The sequence below is a fragment of the Oryctolagus cuniculus genome, chromosome 9, assembly GCF_964237555.1.
Source record: "Oryctolagus cuniculus chromosome 9, mOryCun1.1, whole genome shotgun sequence".
NCBI lineage: Eukaryota > Metazoa > Chordata > Mammalia > Lagomorpha > Leporidae > Oryctolagus > Oryctolagus cuniculus.
This window is the reverse complement of record NC_091440.1, coordinates 85,088,453-85,112,217: the sequence shown is the minus strand read 5'-3', so window position 1 is coordinate 85,112,217 and position 23,765 is coordinate 85,088,453. Positions and strand designations below refer to the sequence as shown.

Sequence of the window (23,765 nt, the reverse complement as noted above, 5' to 3'; positions counted from 1 at the left end):
GTCACGTGAGGTCAGGGAACTTTCCACTTGCATCATGGTGGTACCCAAAATGTTTCAGATTTTTGGATTAGCAATGTTAGCTGCTTGTATAAAGAATTGTTAACTAGGGGCCTACGCTGTGGTGTAGTGGGTAAAACCACCACCTGCAGTGTATCCCATATGGGCGCCGGTTCAAGTCCCTGCTGCTCCTTTGCCAGCTTTCTGCTATGGCCTGGGAAAGCAGTAAAAGATGGCCCAAGCCCATGGGTCCCTGGACCCACGTGGGAGACCCAGAGGAGATTTCTGGCTCCTGGCTTCAGATCAGCACAGCTCCAGCCATTGCAGTCATTTGGGGAGTGAACCAGCAGATGGAGGACTTCTCTCTCTCTCTCTCTCTCTCTCGCTCTCGCTCTCGCTCTCTCTCTTTCTCTCTCTCTCCCTGCCTTCCTCTCTCTCTGTGTAACTCTTTCAAATGAATAAATAAATATTTTTTAAAAATTGTTAACTGGACAGTAAAAAGATAAAAAGTGAATTCTCTGGTATCATGAAGATGACAAGTGCAGGAAGCAGCTGGAGTCCTCAGATGTTTTTGGAATTATGAGAACTTAAGAAGCATGGGAGGGGCCGGCACTGTGGCGCAGTAGGTTAGTCCTCCACCATATGGGTGCCGGTTCTAATCCCAGTGGCTCCTCTTCCAATCTAGCTCTCTGCTGTGGCCTGGGAAGGCGGTGGAGGATGACCCAAATGCTTGGGCCCTGCACCCACGTGGGAGACCTGGAGGAAGTTCCTGGCTCCTGGCTTTGGATCGACCCAGCTCCAACCATTGCAGTCATTTGGGGAGTGAACCAGCGGATGGAAGACCTTTTTCTCTGTCTCTCCTTCTCACTGTCTTTAACTCAGCCTCTGAATTAAATAAATCAAAATTTTTAAAAAGCATGGAAATGGATCTTAGATAAGGGACCACTGGTTTGCTTTTGCTCATGCTGCTGAGCTTGAATGAGGGACTCCTGTGGCTGAAATCCACACCCAAAGAAAGAGAAATAGCATATGCAAAGGTCCTGAGGCAGAAATGCACTTAGTACCATGGTCCTTTTCTTTTAGTATCAGAATCACCTGGTGGAAGGAGGCTTAAGAAAATACAGATTGCTAGTTTCCAACCCAGAGTTTCTGGTTCAGTAGGAGGGAGTGAGGTCCAAGATTCTGCATCTCAACCAGTTTTCAGAGGCTACTACTAATGCTGTGGGTCTGGGGATCCTGTTTTGGAAAAAGATAGACTTAAAGGTGTTCAAGAAATGGCCAAGAGGCAAGAGTAACAGGAACGGAGGGAACCCAGGGACAGTGAGGGATGTCAGGAGGTCCAGGGCTCAGCTGGTGCAGGACAAAAGCCACCTGATGCCTTGGCCTTGACCCTGAGCGAGGCGAGGGCTTCAGAGATTCCCTGTGGCTGCTGGGGTGAGACCCCAGGGTGCAGGGGCCAGGGCTGCAGCAGCAGAACAGCCCGGGGCTGTCCCCGTGATCAGGCAGACACACGGCCATGACCGCAGCCAGGGTGGTGGCTGTGAGGAGGGGAGACGTGGCCACGCGCCACACATGCTGAGAGCTGACGTCGCTTAGCTGTTGTGATTTGAAAGGCAAATGCAAGTCATGGAACTGAAGGCAGGAGCAGGAGACTTGTGAATGTTTTGGGGGGAGCTGAGCTACAAAGAGGAAGAAGAATGGAGGGCAGCACGGGAAGAAAGGGTGCGTTGTGTGGTTTGGTTTGGGAAAGTTAGGAGAGACCCAACCATTCTTAGGGACTGCGTGCACAGAACCAGCGAATGACACCCCAATGAGGAGCTGCGAGTGAGGCTCAGGGTGAGGCAAGAAGGTGCAGCAACCTGAATGAGGCCAGCAACAATGTGCCCATGCTGACACCCAGGCCCTGGGGCGTGTTCCCTCCCGTGGGAAGGGGGCTGTGCAGGCGCGATCCAGTGGAGGCTCATGATGGGGGCGGGGTGGGGGGAGATTACCCTTTGGGGCCAGGGGAATCCCAGGGGCCCTTCTTAGCGGGAGGCTGTCATAGGTTCACAGACAAGGAGCTGGAAGCAGAGATCAGAGCAGTCGGCAGATGCTGCACCGCCATCCTTGACGACAGAGGAGGGAGCCAGAAGCCAAGGAGAGTGGGCAGCCTCCAGTGGGCAGAGAAATGGACCCCCCCTGGGGGGAGCCTCCAGAGAGGACCATGGCTCTGCCCACACCTGGGGTTTGACTCAGGGAAACCCATTTTGGACTTCTAGCCTCCAGAACTGTGCAGTCGTAAATCTGGCCTGTCTTAAGACACTAAGACTGTGGTCATTCGTCACAGCAGCAGCAGGAAACTCGTCCAGGGCATGCATGGAGAGAGGCAGTCAGCAGGCAGTGTCCAGTGGAAAGTCTTTCTCAACCAGGTGTCAAGGCCACAAAAGCCCAGCTGGGGCACAGTTCAGAGGAGGTTGAGGCACAGAGCCCGCCCTCCTGACCATGTCACTGCATTGTCTCTTCTAAGCAAACAAAGGACCCTGTACAAAGTGACTGGTGAGTGGAGACAGCCAGGCTGGAGCCGTCCTGAGGCAGGGCTGCAGAGGCCATGGCTACTGGTCCCGGTGCATCAGACACCACAGGTGTGTGTGAAGAGGGTGGCAATGGGATGGCATGGGGAGCAGGTGCTGGTCGCTGACTCCCAGGGTGCACGGTGGGGTAGGTGCCGCTAGACAGTCATGAGACCTGGGAGGATGGTGAGCTGAAGGCAGGAGCCAGGATGGGGATCGTGTATCCTGAGGCTCAAACAAGCCAGCAGGGGTCACAGCCTCAGAGCCAAGCTTGAATGCAGAGAGTCAGGGCCAGGGTCAGGGCTGAGAGTGCAAACCAGGTGAGAACTGGGAGGCCCTGGATTGAGGTGGGTCAGAATGGCAGCCAGGGACCAGCCCTGTGCTCAGTGACAAGGCACTGTATAGTCCATTGTCAGTTACTATAGCAAAATGCCTGAGGCTGCGTACACAGTTTTGGAGGCTGCAGATCCAAGGTGAGGCAGCCTTGTCTGTCTGTCTGGCCTGCGGTGAGGCCGCCGTGGCAGATGGCAGATGGTGGCAATGTGTGCCAGAGAAGTCTTGGAGGCCAGAGGAGAGTGGCCACCGCCAAGCTTGCTCTGTACCAACCCATCCTTGAGAGAACTAATTTGCTCCCAGAGACCTGCATTCATTCTCACCAAAGTCAATGTCCCCAGTGACCTAATCACCTTCCACGGAGCCCCACCTCTTCTTGAAGGTGCCGCATCCCCCATGAGACCACACTGGGCTCTAAGCTTCCTGCACACACAAGATTTGGGGGACACACTGTAACCACACGCAAACCCCAGCGCATACCAGTGACCCTGTGCTGTTTGAGCAGCCTTCCTGATTGAGTGGCAAAGGCTGTTGGTCTCCTGTACTCCAGGGCTCTGCGTACTGTGCCCTGAGGCCTCAATGCTTAAAGGATGTCGCTACCCCAGCAGCACCAGAGTGTGAAATGCAGGATGTCCAGCTCTGCTCCAGCTCATCCACCACCAGAATTATGTCTGCACTTCACAAGGCCCCTGAGCACTCGCATTAGTTTAAGAAGCTCTCTCTTTGCATCCAGCGGTGCTTCTGAAAGTCTGCCCCCAACCCTCCCCTGCTCCTCAGCCAGCAGCATCAGCGTCCCTTGAATGGGCATTTGTTTGAAATGCAGAGTCTCAGGCCTCCCCCTAGACCTGGCGAGTCAGAAGCACTGGCTGTTGCAGGGCTCAGCCATGCCGTACGTCGCTCACGACTCCAATGCCATGCTCAAGTGTAAGAACCACTGGCTTAGGATGGAATGGTGTGGTGGCCACAGGCATGGTCTTGAGAGTCTCAGCTTATGCGCTCACGTTACTTCTGTAAAAGGGGATGATTAAGTACAAACCCTGCCCATTTCAGAGTTTCTGTGAAGTGCAGTAACCCCTGCTGGCTTGGAGTGTGTCCCCCAAATTCCATCCATTGGAAGCTTCAGCACCCATCCATCTGGGAGGTGCTTAGGACGAGCTGAGGTCCCCAGGGCGGGGTCCCCATGGAGGCATCAGTGGCTTCATAAGAGGAGGAAGGGCGCCCTGAGCTAGCACAGGTGCTCTGTGTCACCACGCTATGGCACAGCAGGCAGCCCCTACCGCGCCAACCGTGACCCAAACAAGCCTCTATTCTTTCTGTATTACCAGGAGTTGAGTTGATCAGGAGCCAGGAGCTTCTTCCCACATGGGTGCAGGGTCCCAAGGACTTGGGCTATCTTCCACTGCTTTCCCTGGCCATAGCAGAGAGCTGGATCAGAAGTGGAGCAGCCAGAACCAGACCAGAACCCATATGGGATGCCAGCACTGCAGGTGGTGGCTTAACCTGCTACGCCATAGCACTGGCCCCCTGAGGCCATGCTCTTGCACATGATGCCATGCTCAGCCCTGCACTAGGAGAAATGTCACACCACTGGCAGTGTCCCTGGGAGTACATTTCATACCTGGCCATCATGTAGACTACCCTCACAGCTGCAATCTTTATTTTAAAAAAAAAAAGATTTATTTTATTTATTTGAAAGAGTTACACAGAGAGAGAAGAGGCAGAGAGAGAGAGAGAGAGAGAGAGGTCTTCTACCCGCTGGTTCACTCCCCAGTTGGCTGCAATGACTGGAGCTGCGCCGATCCAAAGCCAGGAGCTTCTTCTGGGTCTCCCACACAGGTGCAGAGGCCCAAGGACTTGGGCCATCTTCTGCTGCTTTCCCAGGCCATAGCAGAGAGCTGGATCGGAAGTGGAGCAGCCGGGTCTCAAACCGGCACTCATATGGGCTGCCAGCGCTTTGGGCCAGGGCATTAACCTGCTGCGCCACAGCGCTGGCCCCACAGCTGCAACATTTTCATGCACATCCAGCCCTCTCTCCTGCCCTGGAAAGGGGCTGGTGTGATTCCTCCCTGCTTTTCCTTTGGTCTTTGCTCTGACTCGCCATTCTAAAGCCTTTCATTTGTTCCTCCTTTCCCTTGGACCTCAGTGAGAGGAAGCTTCCTGCCCCTTAGACCCCATGCTGGGGGCTCCAGGAACAGGAATCCACTTCTCCCTGGCCCCAGCTCCCCAGTGTGGCATGACCTTCATTTCCCGTTGAAGGTCACTTCTCTAAATGTGCACACCATTCCTAGTGACTGGGCAAGGGAAAGGGGCTGCTTGTTGGCCGGAAGCTGGGCTCTGCAGAGAACCCACAGCTATGGATACCTTGACACCCATGAAAGCAGCCAGTGGGCTGTTCTGTGCTGGACGCAGCCCAGGAGGGGTCGGTTACCAGCTCCAGGGGATTGATCCATCCTGTAGTGGGGACATAAACCCATCAGTCAGGACAAACCAGCATCTGAAGGTAGGAATACTCCTGCTCTCCTGGGAGGGACGTGGCTCTGACAGTCCTGCTCCCTAAGAGGAGGCAGCCTCCTGCTGCTTCCCCCAGCTGCCCGAGGACTCCCTGCTCTGCAACAAGTGACTGATGGCTTTATTTCAAGCCAGCACACGTCTGTGGAAATGTGCCATGAGCCTGGCACTGTGCCATGTGATGAGGACCTACGGATACAGACAGCCCAGCCAAAAGCATCGCACAGGCTTTTCTCTTCTTAAAAAAATGTTATTTATTTGTTTTCCTTTTATTTGAAAGGCAGGCAGAGACAGAAGCAGAGAAAGATCTTCTGTCCATTGGTTCACAAATGTCCACAACAGCCAGGACTGGGCCAGGCGTGAAGCCAGGAGCCCAGAACTGAATCTGGGTCTCCCAAGTGGGTAGCAGGGACCCAAGTACTGCAGCCATCACCTGCTGCTCCTCAGGGTGCACATTAGCAGGAAGCTGGAATTGGAGGTAGAGCAGGGCTCAAACCCAGGCACTGCAATTGGGGCTGCAGATGTCCCCAGGCGAAATCTTAACCCCTGCACCTGACCCCCACCTCTGAGTCCTGCGTGGAAACCATCATAAGATATTGGTGATTGGTAGAAGCCTTGCTTCTTCTGGGTATGTGCCCAAAAGTGAGTGGTCAGAGACAATTGGAGAAATTAGATTATTTGGAATCCACTGGATGTATTTGATAGAGAGAGGCTGGGAAGAGGGGATGCAGAAACTCACGCCTTGCATGCTCAAAATTGGGTTCTGTGTCTTTAAAACGCGACTCCTACATTCCTGTGCAAAGTTAAAGGCAGTGAGCCATGAACATCAGACAAAGACAGTCATAGGTCTGGGCAGATTCACAGGAAGGGTCTCCCAAATTCCGTGCAGGGCACAGACCACCCAGGCCAGGGCGGGATTAGCATTTGACAGCCTGGAAAAAGGAATGAGAAATTTGAGCCTATGTTTGGATCCAGCTCCCTGCTAACATGCACCCTGGGAGGTAGCAGAAGATGGCCCAAGTATTTGATCCTCTGTCACCCATGTGGGAGACTTGGATGGAGTTCCTGGCTCATGGCTTTGAGCTGGTCCAATCCTGGCTGTTGTGGGCATTTGGGGAGTGAACCAATTGACTGAAGATGGCTCTCTCTTTCTCTGTCTCCCTCAATCTCTGTGCCTTCCCAGTAGATGAAAACAAATAAATATTGCTTTTTAAAAATAAGATTTGTGGGGCCAGTGCTGTGGCATAGCAGGTAAAGCCACACCGGCATCCTATAAGGGCACTGATTTGAGTCCACTTCCAGTCCAGCTCCCCGCTAATGTGTCTGGGAAAGCAGCACAAGATGTCCCAAGTCCTTGGGCCCCACACTCTCATGGAAGAGTTTCAGATAGGCCCAGCTTATGCCATTGTAGCCATTTGGGGCGTGAACCAGCCGATGGAAGATCTTTCTCTCTGTTTCTCTCTTTCTCTCTCTTTAACTTCTCTGTTTTTCAAATAAATAAATAGATGTAAAAATAAAAATTAAAAATTTGATTTTTAATTTGATTAAAATTAATTGATTGCCCTGCCCACTTAGGAGTAGGGGTCAGCTCGAGGGTCAAGGTCAGCCACATCCTGTGAAATGGGCCCCCAAACTGTGATGAGAGCAAAGGATTATATCATAGGAACTCAGTTTTTAGAACTCTGGTAAATTCTACACCGTGAAGACAGACCAGAACTGAAACCCTTGCCTCTGTATGAACATTTCTTAGTAGTTTGCTAAAAGCCATCCTCAGCTGCTTTCCCAGGGACTTTAGCAGGGAGCTGGATCAGAAGTGGAGCAGCCGGGACTTGAACTAGCACCTAGATGGGATGCTGGCACCTCAGGCCAGGGCTTTAACCTGGTGCACCACAGAACCAGCCCCACTAATGTTCTTTCTAAAAGGGGGGTTCAACATGGAGATGATGTCACCTGGATCACTTACATAACATTATCAAGTTGAGATGTAATTAAAGGATCCTTTTCAATGACAATTTGGCACAGCAAAATATCCAAGCAGTGACTTGAGCGCTGTGGCCAGTGGAGACACTGTGTGCCCGTCCTGGCTCCCGGCCTTGAGAGTGGTCCCTCAGAGTGTCCCCATGGAGGGACTGCCTTAGTCAGGGCCATGGAGATGCTTTCAAATCTCCCAAGCCCCGGTTAGCCTGGAGGGAAGGCAGGGGCGGGCTGAGTGAAACCTCCCCCTGCAGCGCCACTTCTTGCATACAGGCAGCAGGGATGCTCCAGACAGCGTATTTGTGTGCTTTTCATGGACGCATAACCATCCTCCTAGGTCCACTTCCTCTTTTCTCCTTTGCCCCATGAATCATTCTCATGCTTTTCTCCTCCCAGACCAAGAGGCTGCTGGGGGTGGGGCATTGCAATCACCTCCGTTCCTACAGTGCTAACCCCGTATGGCAATGCTCAGCCTTGGTGTGGAAGAGCCCATAAAATGCGACTAAGGAACTTCAACTGACCAGGGGTTTTGTGTCTGTTTTCCCTTCTCTTTCTCTGTTTCCCTTCTTCTTAAACATATGACGGAATGGCAGTTTGTTCAGAAGAGCGAGGCTGAGAGGCAGAGCGGGGTCCGATCCTGGGTCAGCTGAGGCGAGTGACTCCACACTAGGCCTCTCTTCCTCTTCTTTGTAAGATTTCTTTATTTTTATTCATTTGAAAGGCAGAACGACAAAGACACACAGAAAGAAAGAGATCTTCCTCACTGGTTTACTCCCCAAATGGCCCCAATGACCAGGACGGGGCCAGGCCAAGCCAGCAGCCTGGAACTCCATCCAGGCCTCCCATGTGGGTGCAGGGGCCCAAGCACTTGGGCCACTGCTTCCCCCAGTGCGTTAGCAGGGAGTTGGATCAGAAGCAGAGTAGCCGGTTCTCCAGCTGGCACTCATATGGGATGCCCGTGTGGCAGGCGATGGCTTAACCTACTGTGACACAAGGCCAGCTCCCTCTCTTTCTCTTCTATATAATCAGAGCAAACATGCCCTCCTCACCCAGCTGTGCCGTTTGCCGTGAAGCTAAACAGGTTATCACTGTGGGTTGCAAACCCTAAAACACACGTAAGCCAAGCTTTGATGCTGCTGTTAATCTGTGTTAATTGGGAATGTATGACTCTACAGCAGTGGGTTTTCCCTGTAAGGGAAGCTTCTCTCTTTGGGAGCCCATGTTGGAAGGGAAACTTAACACATGCATATGTACATGTATATGAGGATGTATCAGTGATACATATATGTTAATATATACATCAAGGCATGTTTGTATGTTATAACTTTTTTAAAAGATTTTTGTATTTATTTGAAAGTCAGAGTTACACAGAGAGAAAAGAGGCAGAGAGAAGCCTTCCATCTGCTGGTTCACTCCGCAGTTGTCTGCAACAGCCGAAGCTGAGCCTATCCAAAGCCAGGAGCCAGGAGCTTCTTTTGGGTCTCCCTCATGGGTGCAGAGGCCCAAGTGCTTGGGCCATCTTCTGCTGTTCTCCCAGGCCATAGCAGAGAGCTGGATCAGAAGTAGAGCAGCAGGAATCGAACCAGCACCCATATAGGATGTCAGCACTGCAGGCAGGGGCTTTACCTGCTACACCACAGTGCCAGCCCCACAACATTTTTAATTCTTTAATTAATTTGAGAGGCAGTGAGACAGGAAGAAACGGAGAGAGATTTCTTTCTTTTTTTTTTTTTTTTTTTTTTTTTTTTTTTTTTTTTTTGACAGGCAGAGTGGATAGTGAGAGAGAGAGACAGAGAGAAAGGTCTTCCTTTTGCCGTTGGTTCACCCTCCAATGGCCGCCACGGCTAGCACGCTTTGGCTGGCGCACTGCGCTGATCCGAAGGCAGGAGCCAGGTGCTTCTCCTGGTCTCCCATGGGGTGCAGGGCCCAAGCACTTGGGCCATCCTCCACTGCCTTCCCCGGGCCACAGCAGAGAGCTGGCCTGGAAGAGGGGCAACCGGGAAAGAATCCGGCGCCCCGACCGGGACTAGAACCCGGTGTGCCGGCGCCGCTAGGTGGAGGATTAGCCTAGTGAGCCGCGGTGCCGGCCCGGACAGAGATTTCTATCCACTTGTTCACTCCCCAGTGCCCACAACAGCCAAGGCTGGCCCAGGCTGAAACCTGGAGCCAGGAACCAAATCCAGGTCTCCCACGTGGGTGACAGGGACCTAACTACATGAGCCATCACCTGCCGCCTCCCAGAGTGCACATTAGCAGGGAGCTGGCCTTGTGGGCAAAGCCGGATCTCAAGGTCGGGCACTCTGATAGAGGACACAGGTGTCCCAGCTAGCGGCTTAAGCACTGTGCCAAAATCCCATCTCCACTGTCGTTTATGCGAGAAGGCAGTGGACATACTCAAACTGCTGTGGGTGAGCCGGGGTCTCCATCGCAGATAGTGCGTATGGAATTCCAGGATGCTGAACACGCAAGGTGCACAGTCTTCTCCTCTGACGGCTGGGGATGTTGAGAGAGAGAGGCCACATGACTCGCCCAGGCTCCGCTCACAGCTGAGGTTGATCCAGCCTTGGCCAGAGGCTGGGGACAGTGCCGCCCTCCTGGCTTCTGCCGTTGCCTCTCCTCTCTCCTCTCTCCTCTGTGGCCACTCCCTGTTTTGGCCTGTTGCCTCTTCTCCCCATGCCTTCCCCCAGCTCCAGTTACCAGGACGCTCTGCTGTTCAGGATTCAGTGAACTCTTGTGTGAGACAAGGAAGATGGGGCAGGAGTTCCACAAGGCACCGAGGACGACTATCCAGTGGGTGTTGGGTGGCTGGGTTCCCAAACTCTGACCCATGGGGAAGTGAAACAGTGCACCTTGAAAGTCCACTTCCTGGGGCTGGCGCTGTGGCGCAGTGGATTAACGCCCTGGCCTGCAGTGCCAGCATCCCATATGGGCACCGATTCAACAGCCGGCTGCTCCACTTCTGATCCAGCTCTCTGCTATGGCCTGGGAAAGCAGTAGAAGATGGCCCACGTCCTTGGACCCCTGCACCTGCGTGGGAGACCAGGAAGAAGCTCCTGGCTCCTGGCTTCGGATTGGCACAGCTCTGGCTGTTGCGGCCAATTGGGGAGTTAACCAACAGATGGAAGACCTCTCTCTCTCTCTCTGCCTCTCCTCTCTCTATGTAACTCTGACTTTCAAATAAATAAATAAATCTTTAAAAAAAATAAAAAAGACAGTCCACTTCCTTTAAAAAAGCTGTCATTGCCACGTAGTGTTCGGAACTCCTGACGCCTAGAAAATGCTCTTTGCAGTGCTGCAGACAAACCTCATATGTTCCTTCTCCAAATGGTTACAGCCCCTCAGGGAGAAAAATACATGTGTCAGGCAGCCCCAGCTTTTCTGCAGGGACTTTATTCAGTACTAGGGTCTCTCCCGAAGCTTATGCCTTTAAGACCTCCATACCGTGATAAAGGGACCCCAGCATGTGAGCCCCATGACACAGAGCATCCTCGTGTACCGGGGCTTGCCACGGTCCAGCACCCTGAGGTGTCTGTTTTCTGTGCTGATTGACAATCCGGCCTTTGGAAGGCCCTTCTTGGGTACCATGGCCTGCAGGAGAACCCCACTGTAAGATTTGGGAGCCACAGGCCCCTGTGTGTGCATCCATCAATCCATAGACCCAGTAAAGGCTTCCTCAGTGCCCGTGGCATGGGGCTGGGTCTTTGGCAGGCACCTCCAGTGCACCCACTGGGACCCTCAGCCAGAGTCCTGTGGGCTCCTAGCCTCCCCTCGTGATGTCATCCCACATGGGCAAGGCAAGTTGCCTATACAACCCAGTGCATCCCTGGTCAAGCCACTCTTCCCCATGCTACCGCCTGACTCCTGGCTAGCGGGTGGACTCTGGCCACTGCCAAGGCTCCCAGGCCATCCTCCTGCTGGCTTCCTAGCCTCCACCCTGGCCTCCTGCACTCTGCCATCCACCCAACTGTCAGAGGGATCTTTTAGAAGCATCATTAGTTCTTGTCACCCCCTGTTGGGGACCCTCCAGGGCCTTCCCACTGTTTGCAGAGAGAGGCCCTGATCCTCCCCAGGGACCACAGGCCCGTGTAAGTCTGTTGCTCCCTGACCCTGGACCTTCGCCTCCTTCCACACCTCCTCCAACGATGCTGGGTCCCTCTGGTGGTCTCTGTTCCTGGGTCCTCTGTTCCTCTGTTCATGGGTGGCAGGATCGTTCCCACCTCAGGGCCTTTGCACCTGCACTTCCTTCTGCCTGGACCACCCTTGCTCCACTGCACTGCACTCTTGCTCTCATTACAGTCTGTTCCAATGGTGTCTTCTTCACGTGGCCTGCCTTGTTCCATCTACATAGAGTAGCCTTCCCAGGAGCTGGCATTTAGCCTAGAGGTCAAGACATCCCTGTCCCACATCCAAGTGCCTGGGTTTGGTTCCTGGCTCCAGCTCCTAACTCCATCTTCCAACCAGTGCAGATCTTGGGAGGCTGCAGTGATGGCCCCAATAATTGAGTTCCTACCACCCATGCAAGGAGAGCTAGATTGAGTATCCGTCTCCTGGCCGTGGCCCTAGCCCAGTCCCAGCTGTTGAGGACATTTGGGGATGAGCCATCGGATGAGAGTTTCTTTCTCTAATAAATTCAAATAAGGAATATTGAAGTGGGCTTCCCCTTCCTGCAATCCCTCCTTAGCATTTCCCCTGTTTTATTATCTTCGCTGCTCTGACCTAAAGCTTTTGTTATCTAAAATGTTGCCATCTAAGTTTTCTGCTCATTTACTTGCTTGACATCTGTGACAATGTGTCTTGTTAGCCACTATGCCTAGAACTACTTGTGGTGCTCAACAGGGGCTCCCCAAATTGAGGGACTGTTTTAACTGCTGACCTGTCTACCTGGCCAGAGATAAAAAAAAAAGGAGGGGGGGTAGGGCCAGCTGTTGCCTACTCACATGTAAGGGGAAGAACTGCTATCCAGTAGATGGTCGAAGGAAGACACAAGGGCACTTCAAAAAAAGTTCATGAGGAATAGAATTAAAAGATAATTTTATGTTGGTACAAAAAAACAATTGAAATCCATGCATAGTTTTTTTTATAATATGCATTTTCTGTGAACTTTTTCAAGGCTTGCCTTATGCTCAAATTTCAAAAAAAAATTTTTACATGGAAATCGGCTCACCTTTAATGCCATCTTCCATGAACTCTGTGAAGTCCCTTCATCTGCCAAAGCATTGCCTGAAGTCTGCAGTGTTGTAAGTTGGTGTCCTAGGTGCCTCCCACGTGGAAGGGTAGAGGAAAGGTGAGAGGCCCCACCTTCTCCCACCCTGACCTTGGATCTTAGGGAAATGGACGCCGAGCTACGTGCTGGACACCGGGTAAGGTCACTGAGTGTGACGAGGGCCAGGCACTCGGAAAGCAACTATAAATGCTAGCTGTTGGTTTTCAGCATGAATTCCCTATTGGTCACCAGGCCCTGAAGATGACGAGGGATGGGGGAGCTCCCTGGTTTTTCATTCTTGCTCCACAGTGGATCCACGCTCCTTCCATCTTTCATTTTCAGCCCTCCCTTCCCCTCGCCTTCACCCTTGCATCAGAAAGAAGGATTTAGAGGACGAGGGTCGGAGGGCCAGAGCAGGATCCCTGGCATCAGAGTGTCTCCAGGCCATGCCCAGCTGCGCTCAGGGGAGTCCTTGGCCACCAGAGGGCATTTTGGGGCATCACAGCTCCCCCTGGTGGACACACATTTGATCGAGGAAAAGCAAAAGCACAACTTCACTACCTAAAATAAGTTCACAACCTGTGTAATTCCACTCCTGGGAATTTATCCTAATGCTAAACAGCGAAGTGGTACCTGGATGGATGTGTTCATTCTATTATCTGTCATAGCAACTTTGGAAACACACTAAGTATCCAACAATATAGATTATGTTACATCAACATAAGACAGATACCCATGAAGATGTTAAATAGGAAGACAGGGAAAATTCCTGACAAAATAGGAAGAATTCATGGCACTGCAGTGCTATGAAGGGGCCATGCAGTTGCAAATTCTATTTTCTTTGTGTAGTGAGATTAGGGATAGTTTTTATGTTACATTTTTCCCTTGACAGCTATTTTGTCTTTTCAGTTACTCTATATCTCCTACAAAAACAACTTAATCTTTCCTCTAACTGTAGTGTTGCCTTCCAAAATGTATAAGGTTCGCGACTGTTTCAACAGCATATGACACTGTTGTGTGTATACCTGAATATGTACTCTCAATATGGTAGCAGCCTATGTATTACTTATACTATATATAATAATATAATTTCATCATATTTCAATGACTTATTTTATAATTGTTATATATAAAGCACCCCCGATGACATGCAAGGTATTATAATATTCTAAGCCTTTTTCACAAGCCATAGATCCAGATAATTCTCTTCATTTTGAGTCTAGTGCTGTGTCCACCAACCCTTGGACTTCTTTGGAAAACCAGTGAAAACTTAATAATTATTCTAGAGGCCTTTGTTAAAAAAGCAAACTGATCTCACTTGCTAAACATTCTCCTACCCACTTAAGTTTGAAATTAACCTTGTCCTACAAAGAGTTCCACCAGCAATTTTACTGTTGTCTCAAGGGCCACACTCCATCCTGGTGATTTATACTCATACGTGGGCAGATTGGTGTCTATTTTTAAATGAGTGAAGATATTCCAAATACAGTGTTACTCATATTTTAACTATTTTTAAAGATTTGCCTTTTTTAAAGAGTTATTGATTTTGTTCAAAAGGCAGAGTTACAGAGAGAGAGGGAGAGGAAGACAATGAGAGATCTTCCATCTGCTGGTTCACTCCCCAAATGGCTACAATAGCCAGAGCTGAGCTGATCTGAAGCCAGGAGCCAGGAGCTTCTTCTGGGTCTCCCACGCAGGTGTGGGGCTTGGGTCATCTTCTACTGCTTTCCCATGCCATTAGCAGGGAGCTAGAGTAGAAGTGGAGCAACCAGGACTCAAACTGGTGCCCAGTTGGGATTGCCAGCACCCCAGGCGGAGGCTTAACCTACTATGCCGCAGCACTGGCCCCTCATGTTTTAATATTTTACATCATATACTCCCTCATCCACAATGTGTGTGTAGAGTACATGTGAGTGCCTTGTTCATTATTGATGATCAATCATCTAAAGCTATACAACAGATTTTCATTTTGCTTTAGCTTTTCAAACTCATGCTTATGAATTAGACTGCTGTGTTCTCTTGGCCACCCCTAATATTATTGTTTTTCAATGACTATTTAAAAATGTTTATATTCTCAGTGCCCTAGGTTCTAGGGATTGATTAGGGTGGAGTGATGTACCCAGCATTTTCACATGCATAGAAATAAAGAAATCATTCAAGTAAGACTCCAGATGTTACCCAACATTATTAAATTAGCCTGCATCAATCTCAGTGTGCAGAACGCCAGAATAGATACATTTCTGAAGATTTCCCAGAGGCAAGAAGATTCTTATTTCTTGAGGGACTCTTTTATTGGTCCTTTTTCCCTTATGCCTCAGCTGCTGTTATGATCCAGTATCTTCTGAGGCCGCAGCTTCCAACACAGGCTCACTGCAGGAATCTCAGTATCACCTCTCTCGTGCTGCATAATAGTAGTTGAGAATTTGGGAATTGGAACTCCAGGTATTAAAAAAAAAAAAAAAAAAAAAAAAAAAACATGGTTACTTTGCCACTTTATGGACTGAAAAGCTGAGACCAACAGCTCATGATTTATTGAAGGCAATGGCGCAGCTCAGGGGCAGTGCTGGGGTGAAAACTGGTCGCCTCAGAGCCCCGTGGAGTTCCAAGTACAGGAATCATCCTGCACAGTGACCATAGAACAGCAGGTAAAGCACAGAGGTCGGGCTGCCGAATGTCGTAGCCTTGCACAAATCTAGGTGTCTCCTTCGTCATGAGAGTAACTGCTAAAATCCTTTTATTCATAAAGGGTGCAAATCAAACTATTTATTTATTTACTTGTTTGGGGGAGACAGAAAAAAAAAGCAACATTGGTTCATTCTCTAAATACCTGCAAAGACTGGGGCTGGGTCAAGGTCAAAGCCAGCAGTGAGGAATTCAATCTGGATCTCCTCCGTGAGTGGCAGAAACCCGATTACTTAAGTCATCACTGCTGTTCCCAGTGTCTGCACTAGTAGGAAGCTGGAGCCAGCACTCCCCCCACCCCCAGGCACTCCCATAAGGAAGGCAGGTTTGCTAAACATTGTCAACCTGTGGGCCAAATGCTCACCCCATGGATTTTATTAAATACCTATCATTACAGGTGAGCCTTGTAACTGAACACACAACCTCCAAAGAGAGAAGGGATAGAAATAGAGGTAAACTTGTGTTACAGATGGAATTATGCGATCACATTGTCTACATCTTTCCTTTTCCAGCTTAAAAATACATGACAGACATCATTCGATGATACTACAAAATTTTTGTGTTACATTTATGCTGGTTATCTGTGTCCTTTTTTATATATAGGATTTATCTTGTATTTATATTGTGTTTATCTTCATTTATTTAACTAGCCTCCTCTTTTGTCCCTAAAGCAAATTGTGCCGTGGTGTGCACATGTGCCATTGTTGGGCTAAAGGCATGCCATTTCATTTTTGTCATTCATGTCACTCGTGTGATTTTACTCGTTGCTTTACTTTTTAGACTGCTGTAGTCCATCTCCAGTCTGGTCAACTATTGCCTTGATTCTCTGGAGTTAAAGATACTGATATTAACATAAGAGAAATAATTTTCCCACGCAAAACGTTTCTTTCCAAAGACAATATAAATAATTAGTATTTTTATTATTTCCATTTGAATTGTCTGCACTTAACAAATTTCTAGCCAAGAAATAGTAGGAATGAGTCTTAGGGTCCTTATCTATCTGTGTGTAGCTCTCATTTCTAAAATGCTGTAGAGGTAGGCTGCCCCCATTTGGTTTATTTTTCCAGGCTATATCTTCACCATTCTTGTGCAGAATTTTAAAACCGGAACAGAAGCTTCCCTTTTACAAAAAAAAAAAAAAAAATTCACTGTGCCTTCTGAGATACAACTATCTTCTCTGTCGTTTTATTTTTTGAGAATTTTCTTTCCTTTTTTGGTGAAAGCGTTTATTGAGACATGACTCACCGTGCCATCCACCCAGTTCAAGAATATGACTCAGTGGCGTTCAATCAGATTCACAGTTGCGTGGTTGTCACTACACTGTTTTAGAACATTCCATACCCCAAAACGACACTCATATTTAAGATAACACCCCCACATTTAAGCTCCTGTCCCTGTCACTTGCATTTGAAAGCACTTGGTCCTCAGAAGCACCAGGATCAATTCTGTTCCCTCCAACAGCCCAGAAAGGGGGTTTCTTCCTTCCTTTATCTTCTGGGAGTTTCATCCTTATCCTCCCCACAGAGAACTGTCTCCCAGGCTTCCAGCTGCGTCTGTTTCCTCCTGAGTGGTGCTAACCCTCTCTTCAGTTTCCTGCCGGTTTGTGCCTCTCACTGTAGCCTTTCTTTGTAGCCCTGTTCCAGATACAAGCAAGCATGGTATCCCTGCTATGAGTTATCCCACCCACCCACTGGTCCATGATCTGCGGGACAGAGGCCCATCCTGGATGCCCCTCCCCACCTCCCACTCAGAAATCCCTAGGAGGCTCACCATTGCCTGGGGCTTCCCCAGCAGTGGAGAGTGGAGCCCTGGTGTTTGGCCGCAGGAGGACTCTGCCTTCTCCCAACATGGAGAAACGTCTTCCTCCTCCACTTGCCTCACTTTAACTTGGTCTCAAACCACCAACCACTATTTTCTTCATTGGTGTTTCATGGCCTTTGTTCTATTAAAATCCCCTCATCTGGGATGAGCAGTATTTGTGCATGCACTTCTTGCCTGGTCTCTGGGTTCTCACAGCTTTGGTCACTAGCTGGTGAAATCCTGAGGGTGTCCTTTAGCTGAGGGTGGGGGACCAGGGTCTCTGAGAAAGCTGGAGCCGGTATCGGGGTCGAGGGGAGGGCTCAACTCCTGGGAGCAGGCATTTCCTCCCTGCTGCTCCCAGAGCAGATCCACTTTGCCCATCAGTTACCATGAATGAAATTCCTTCTATGGATCTGTGTCATCGGCGGAGAGGGGAGGACCCCAGGGATGCTCCCTCATGGCCTCACCACCAGGGACCCCAAAGTCTCAGACCAAGTTCACCTTTCCTATTGATCTTCATTTCCTATTGATCTCAAATACTAATTTGAGACCCAGAATGGACTGTTAATAATATCCCCCTCTCTGCACCATAATATTAGTATCAGTATCTCCATGCAATAATCAGTGATGCACAGTATTTTCTGGTCCACCATAGAAACAACTAAAACAAAAGAAATTGCTGTGTGAAAGATATTATTCAAATTTACTGTTATTCAATCAAAAAAAAAAAAAAACACGGGGCCACTTCTGCAATGTTACGACCAAACACACACAAGCTGCATGTCAGGAAGAATCGTCAGGTGCACCTGATGTCAGAACCTGACGTCCACATGATACCTGGCTGGCCCCTCCGGAGGGGTCGGGGTCCTGGGAGTTGATCACAGGACAAGGGACAGCCCCAGTCTGAAGGGAAGCAATGAGACAGGACAGCGCCCGGCACCAGAATCCTTTTCTAGAAAGGGTGCTGTGGGGAAGCCTGCGTGGGTCTGAGCCCTGGAGGGCTCTGATGTGTCGGCGTAGGTGTTCTGGTGTTGATGAGTGCCTGTGAACAGAGGAGAAGGCCCTTCTCTGGGAAGGAGGGTCACTAAGGAATTTGGGGCTGTGGGGTGCAAGGTCTTTTTTTTTTTTTTTTGCCATTTTACAGTAATGTTCTCCCAACTTTTCTCCGTGATTTTGTTTTTCAGCAAAGTAGAAAAATTAAACTTCAACAGTAATTGTAGCATTTGCTTAAAACTTAGACACACAAGACTTTTCTGAGCGCATTTTTTTTCACCCATGTTGTTAGAGTTATTAGCTCAAGGCAATAATAAAATGCAGAGCGGGGACCAGCACAGTGGTGCAGCGGGTTAAGCTGCAGCGTACAATGCCAGCATCCCATATAGGCGCTGGTTTGAGTATCAGCTGGTCCACTTCTGATCCAGCTCCCTGCTCATGGCCAGCGGAGGGTAGCCTAAGTGCTTGGGTACATGCATCCAAGTGGGAGACCTGGAAGAAACTCCTGGCTCCTGGCTTCAGCCTGGACCAGCTCTGGCTGTTGCAGCCATTTGTGGAGTAGACCAGTGGATGAAAAACCCTTCCCTCAGTTTCCCTTTTTCTCTGTAATTCAAATGAATAAAATAAATCTGTTTATTAAAAAAAAAAAGTAGAGGACTTGTAAAGTCATTTTGGTTTTTGCTTTTGCTTTTAAACTCTCCCTAGGCATGGGCATTTAGTGCAGTGTTCAGGGTGCCGTTTGGGGCACCTGAGTCCCACATTGGGGCGCCTGTGAGAGTCCTGGCTCCACTTCCGATTCCAGCTTCCCGCTGATGTGCACATTGGGAGGCAGATGGTGGTTCAGGGTCACTTGTTTGGGCCCCTGCCACTCACAAGGGAGACCCAGATGGAGTTCCAGGCTCCTGGCATCGACCTGGCTCAGCCCTGGCTGTGGGGGGTATCTGGGGAGTGAACCAGCAGATGGGAGATCTCTCTCCCTGTCTCTCAGATAAAATTAAAAAATGAATAACTACAAATGCAAGAAGTGAATAAAGAACTATACTCTGTACAGCCAGTGAGCTCCCTTGTTGCCTGCGTAGGGAGCAGCAGCAGCACCCCACCCCAGCACACCCTGATTACACTGCTGGATCCGAATCCTCCAGTGAATGGGTGGACTCAGGACACTGGGCCAGTGGAAGGCCTCAGCTAAGACGTCCATGGGGACAGTGACGGGCTGACAGGCTGCAGGGCTGGCAGCTTCATACCCACAGTTCCCATAGGTCACCACTTATTTCAACAGGGGGAGAAAACCTTCGATCCTCCCTCATGCGGACCCGATTCTTCCAAGTCCAACTGTGGCAAAGAATCAGCTGCCTCTGGAGGATGGGATTCTTTAAAAAAAATTATTTATTTATTTGAGAGGTAGAGTTACAGACAGTAAGGTCTTCCATCTGCTGTTCACTTCCTAAATAGTTGTAACAGCTGGAGCCGGGCTGATCTGAAGCCAGGAGCTCCTTCCAGGTCTCCCACGTGAGTGCAGGGGCCCAAGCACTTGGGCCATCTTCTACTTCCTTCCCAGGCCATAGCAGAGAGCTGTAACGGAAGAGGAGCAGCTGGGACTAGAACCGGCGCCCATATCGGATGCCGGGACTAGAACTGGCACCCATATGGGATGCCGGCACTGCAGGTGGAGGATTAACCTACTGCACCATGGCCCCAGGATGGGATTCTTGATTAGAGTGTCGCCATGATCTCTGACTACCTTGGATTATGTTCCAGATCACAGCCAACCCCCTCGCCTCCACACCTCCACTCTCCCAGTGTAGGTTACAGCCAACCAGCACTATACGCATCTCTGTTTTAAAGTCAATGAGAGGCCAGCGCCGCGGCTCACTAGGCTAATCCTCTGCCTTGTGGCGCCGGCACACCAGGTTCTAGTCCCGGTCGGGGCGCCAGATTCTGTCCCGGTTGCCCCTCTTCCAGGCCAGCTCTCTGCTGTGGCCAGGGAGTGCAGTCGAGGATGGCCCAAGTGCTTGGGCCCTGCACCCCATGGGAGACCAGGAGAAGTACCTGGCTCCTGCCATTGGATCAGCATGGTGCGCCGGCCGCAGCGCGCTGGCCGCGGCGGCCATTGGAGGGTGAACCAATGGCAAAGGAAGACCTTTCTCTCTGTCTCTCTCTCTCACTGTCCACTCTGCCTGTCAAAAAAAAAAAAAAAAGTCAATGAGACCTGGAACAGGAGCCCAGAGCCGGAGCCACGTGGCTGCTGGCATGGGCTCCCACCCTGCAGTCAGCTTGCCTTCAGTGATCAGGGGCTGAATGTGGAAGGGCACAGAGTGGCAGACCCTTCTCCTGGGGCTTCTAGAACAAAGTGGTGGAGAAGGACAGGTGACCCTGAGATGGTTATATAAAGCCTCAGGCTAGCAGGAAGGGAACACCCCCGTTCTCTGAGGACGCTCTGCTTGGCACCACAGCTGGATGGGAAGAGCTGTGGGCATCGGTCCTCAGCCCCATCTCCATCTCCGTGGTTGCACAGCTCTCAAAGTCTGCGGGACATGAGAGGCACCCCCCAACCTTGTTACGGTTGTCCAGGCTTCTGGCTCAGGGGCTGTGATTCCCCCAGGCCACACTTAGCACAGAAAAAGAGAGAGAGAGAGAGAGAGAGAGAGAGAGAGAGAGAGAGAGAGAGAGAGAGCTCCCAGCTCTCCCCAGGTGCCTACCCTGGCCAAGGCTGGACCAGATCAAAGGCAGGAACCAGGAATTCACGCTGCCACCCATGTGGATAGCAGGGACCCAACAGCTTGAGCTACACCTGCTTGCTTTCTCCGTTAGCTGGAAGCTGGAATCAGGAGCCAGTGCAGGGAACTCACAGGACATGGAATTTCTTCTTCTTTCTTCTCTCTTCTTTCTTCTTTCTTCTTTCTTCTTTCTTCTTCATTTATTTACTTGAAAGGCAGAGTTACAGAGAGGCAGAGAGAGCAAGAGCGAGGTCTTCCATCCACTGGTTCATTCCCCAAATGGCTTCAATGGCCAAAGCTGGACCAATCCGAAGCCAGGAGCTTCTTCCAGGTCTCCCGCAGGTGCGGGGGCCCAAGCACTTGGGCCATCTTCCACTGCTTTCCCAGGCCATAGCAGAGAGCTGGATCAGAAGTGGAGCAGCCGGGACTCGAACCAGCGCCCATATGGGGAGCCGGCACTGCAGGCGGTGTCTTTACCTGCTATGCCACTGCGCCGGCCCTGAGGATGTTCTAATCAGAGTGATAACCGTGAGCCTAAGTGCACACCCCAAAAGTCTGCATCTTTGACAGCTGCCCCTCTAGGAGCAGCTGTGTGGGCCTGGGTCCACACAGGCCAGCTCTACCCCTTCTGCCACATGGGCGAGACGCTGGGGCTCTCTGGCTCCAGTTTCACCCCCGTATGCAGGGTCTCTGTGAGGATCAAATGCCATGGAGGGGGAAGCCTTTTACACACTGTGCAGCTCTGCGAGGTCAGAGGATCGGACCCTGCTCTGGCACTGACCCCGGCGGAGTGCCCGTGGATGTCACAGGCGAGCCCCAGCGTGCTAAGAAAGACCTTGTGCTCTCCCCGCAGCCTTTAGCACAGCCAAGTGTGAGAAACTACAAAAGGAGAAGGAGGACCTGGAGCGGCGGTTCGAGGACGAGGTGCGCCGGCTGGGCTGGCGCCAACAGGCCGAGCTCCAGGAGCTGGAGCAGCGGCTGCAGCTGCAGTTCGAGACGGAGATGGCGCGCCTGCAGGAGGAGCACCACGGCCAGCTGCTGAGGATCCGATGCCAGCACCAGGAGCAGGTCAGTGGGCGGCGCCTGTGATGGAGGAGGCAGGCGGGGGGAGGGGGCAGCCCAGGCCTCATTGCAGGAAGCCCTGCTCAGTAGCAGAGCTCTTCGTCAAGGTCATTCCGTGACCTCAGTCCTTGTTCTCTGCCCTCCTCCCCTTCCCTCCACTCTCTCTGGCCTCCCTTGCTCTCCTTGGAGCCCTGGATGCCCCGGATCAGGAACGCTTTTCCTCCAGGCACTGCCTGCCTGCCCTCAAGGCTTTACTCCAAGGTTTCAGGGAGGTCTTTCTGTATCTTCCTTATCACACTCCCCCCCACCCCCTCCAGTCCCTTGTTGCCTTCTAGCATGTTCCACATTTTACTTGAGGGCTGTCTTTATCGTCATCCTCATGTTCTTTGGGGGCAGAGGTCGATAACGTGTGAACACGCACTGGCACCGCTTTCAACTCCTTCCGTGCCCTGACTCATGAAATCCTCACACTCACCCTTCCAGGTGAGGTCCATTCCTAGCCCCATTTTACAGATGAGAACATCGAGTCCCTGAAGCTAAATACTTTGCCAGGATTCACAGGGCTGCCCTGGGAAAAGCTTTGGTCTCCTTAGCATAGGCCTAAGGGAAGCAGGCAGCTGTAAAGAGTGCTCTTCTCAGCTCAGAAGACCCAAGTTAGTGCTGGGGGGGTGGGGGGCTCGTTATCGTGGACATTTGGGTCACCCTACACCCCGGGGCATCATGACTCACAGGGACACAGGAGAAATTTCAGAGTAACAAGTACTGTTGATGTTATAATAAAAAAAAAGTCTGACTTGCTTGCATTTCAGTCTATGCAGTAAGCATCTCTGATTAGTCATTCACTTTCTCTAGAGCCCCATGAACACCAGACACACCTGCCTGCTTGAGATCACTTAGAACTGGAGACTGGGGACTAGGAGAGGCTACAGCCGAGGGTACCTGCTGCTGTTAAGATTAGAGACAGAGCCCCCAGCACTGCGCCTCCCGTGCTCTCTACATGTGCATGTTTGCTCCTGCTGCTGTCTGGCTTCACCTGCTTCCTGGAGCCTTTATACCCATGCCGACCTCACACCTGGCACAAACACAAATGTGCTCTTTGTCTCTGGACCCCTGGACTGTCTGTTCCCAATTTTAGGCAGAAGACATGTTTATATCTGTATTTACCAAAAACCTCAGGGCAGAAAGTCTAGTCCAGTCCAGAAGATGCCAGGAGTGGGGAAGGTGGGGTGGGGGTGATCTGCTGGCGAGAGGACACGTGGCAGAGGCGCCTCCTGAACCAAGGCTCATGTGGTGGTGCCGCGGAGTTGAGGCCACGTGGTGGCGCCATGGAGTCGAGGCCACTGCCGAGTGGCGCGTGTGCATTGGTGGAGCACAGCCTAGGGCCAGAGAGCCCCAGCAAGATCTCACCTGTGCAGAAGCACCTGCTGGGAGATACGCTCTCACCCCTCCTTTGAGCCTGTTGGGGATTGCAAAAGTGGGAGGGCTTAGAAGGAAAGAAGTCCCGAGGTTCCCATTTGAGAATGAGTCCCGTACTCTGCCTGTGTGCGGTCAGGCGCCACGTGGTGAAATCTGATCAACAGCAGACCCCAGAAATGGCGGCGGTCCCTCCCCTGAGGTGACATCACCCAGTTACATCGAGGCATCTTACTTGGTGTGATTGAGCTCTGTGGTTCTTACGGTGGCAGGATCGCCCAGAGACACAGTTCTTAGGACGCACCCCTGTCATTGAGTCACACGTGACTGCAGTTAAAAGGTGCCCAGTCTCCTGAGGGCTCAGAGTTCCGCTCCTCTTGATCCATTACGTTGGCTAAAGCTGCTCATTTCTTCACTCCTTCCTCTACGGGACACCGGGACAGAGAGCAAGGATTGTAAAAGGATCATAAGATGCTTATTCCATGGGGGGAATTCAGAGGTGCCCAGGAAACTTAAAACAGGACAGGGGGAGGT

At 51.0% G+C, this 23,765-nt stretch overlaps 1 protein-coding gene across 7 annotated transcripts in view; it reads left to right on the top strand.

The window, feature by feature from the left end:
• Positions 1 to 23,765, top strand: part of MTUS2 (microtubule associated scaffold protein 2) — a 663,674-nt gene that overhangs the window by 619,964 nt on the left and 19,945 nt on the right. For all 7 annotated transcript variants that reach the window (XM_051834132.2, XM_051834128.2, XM_051834131.2 and 4 more), the window contains one exon: positions 21,610 to 21,824. In XM_051834132.2, the coding sequence (XP_051690092.2) occupies positions 21,610 to 21,824 (215 nt within the window). The remainder of the gene's footprint in view (positions 1 to 21,609; positions 21,825 to 23,765) is intronic.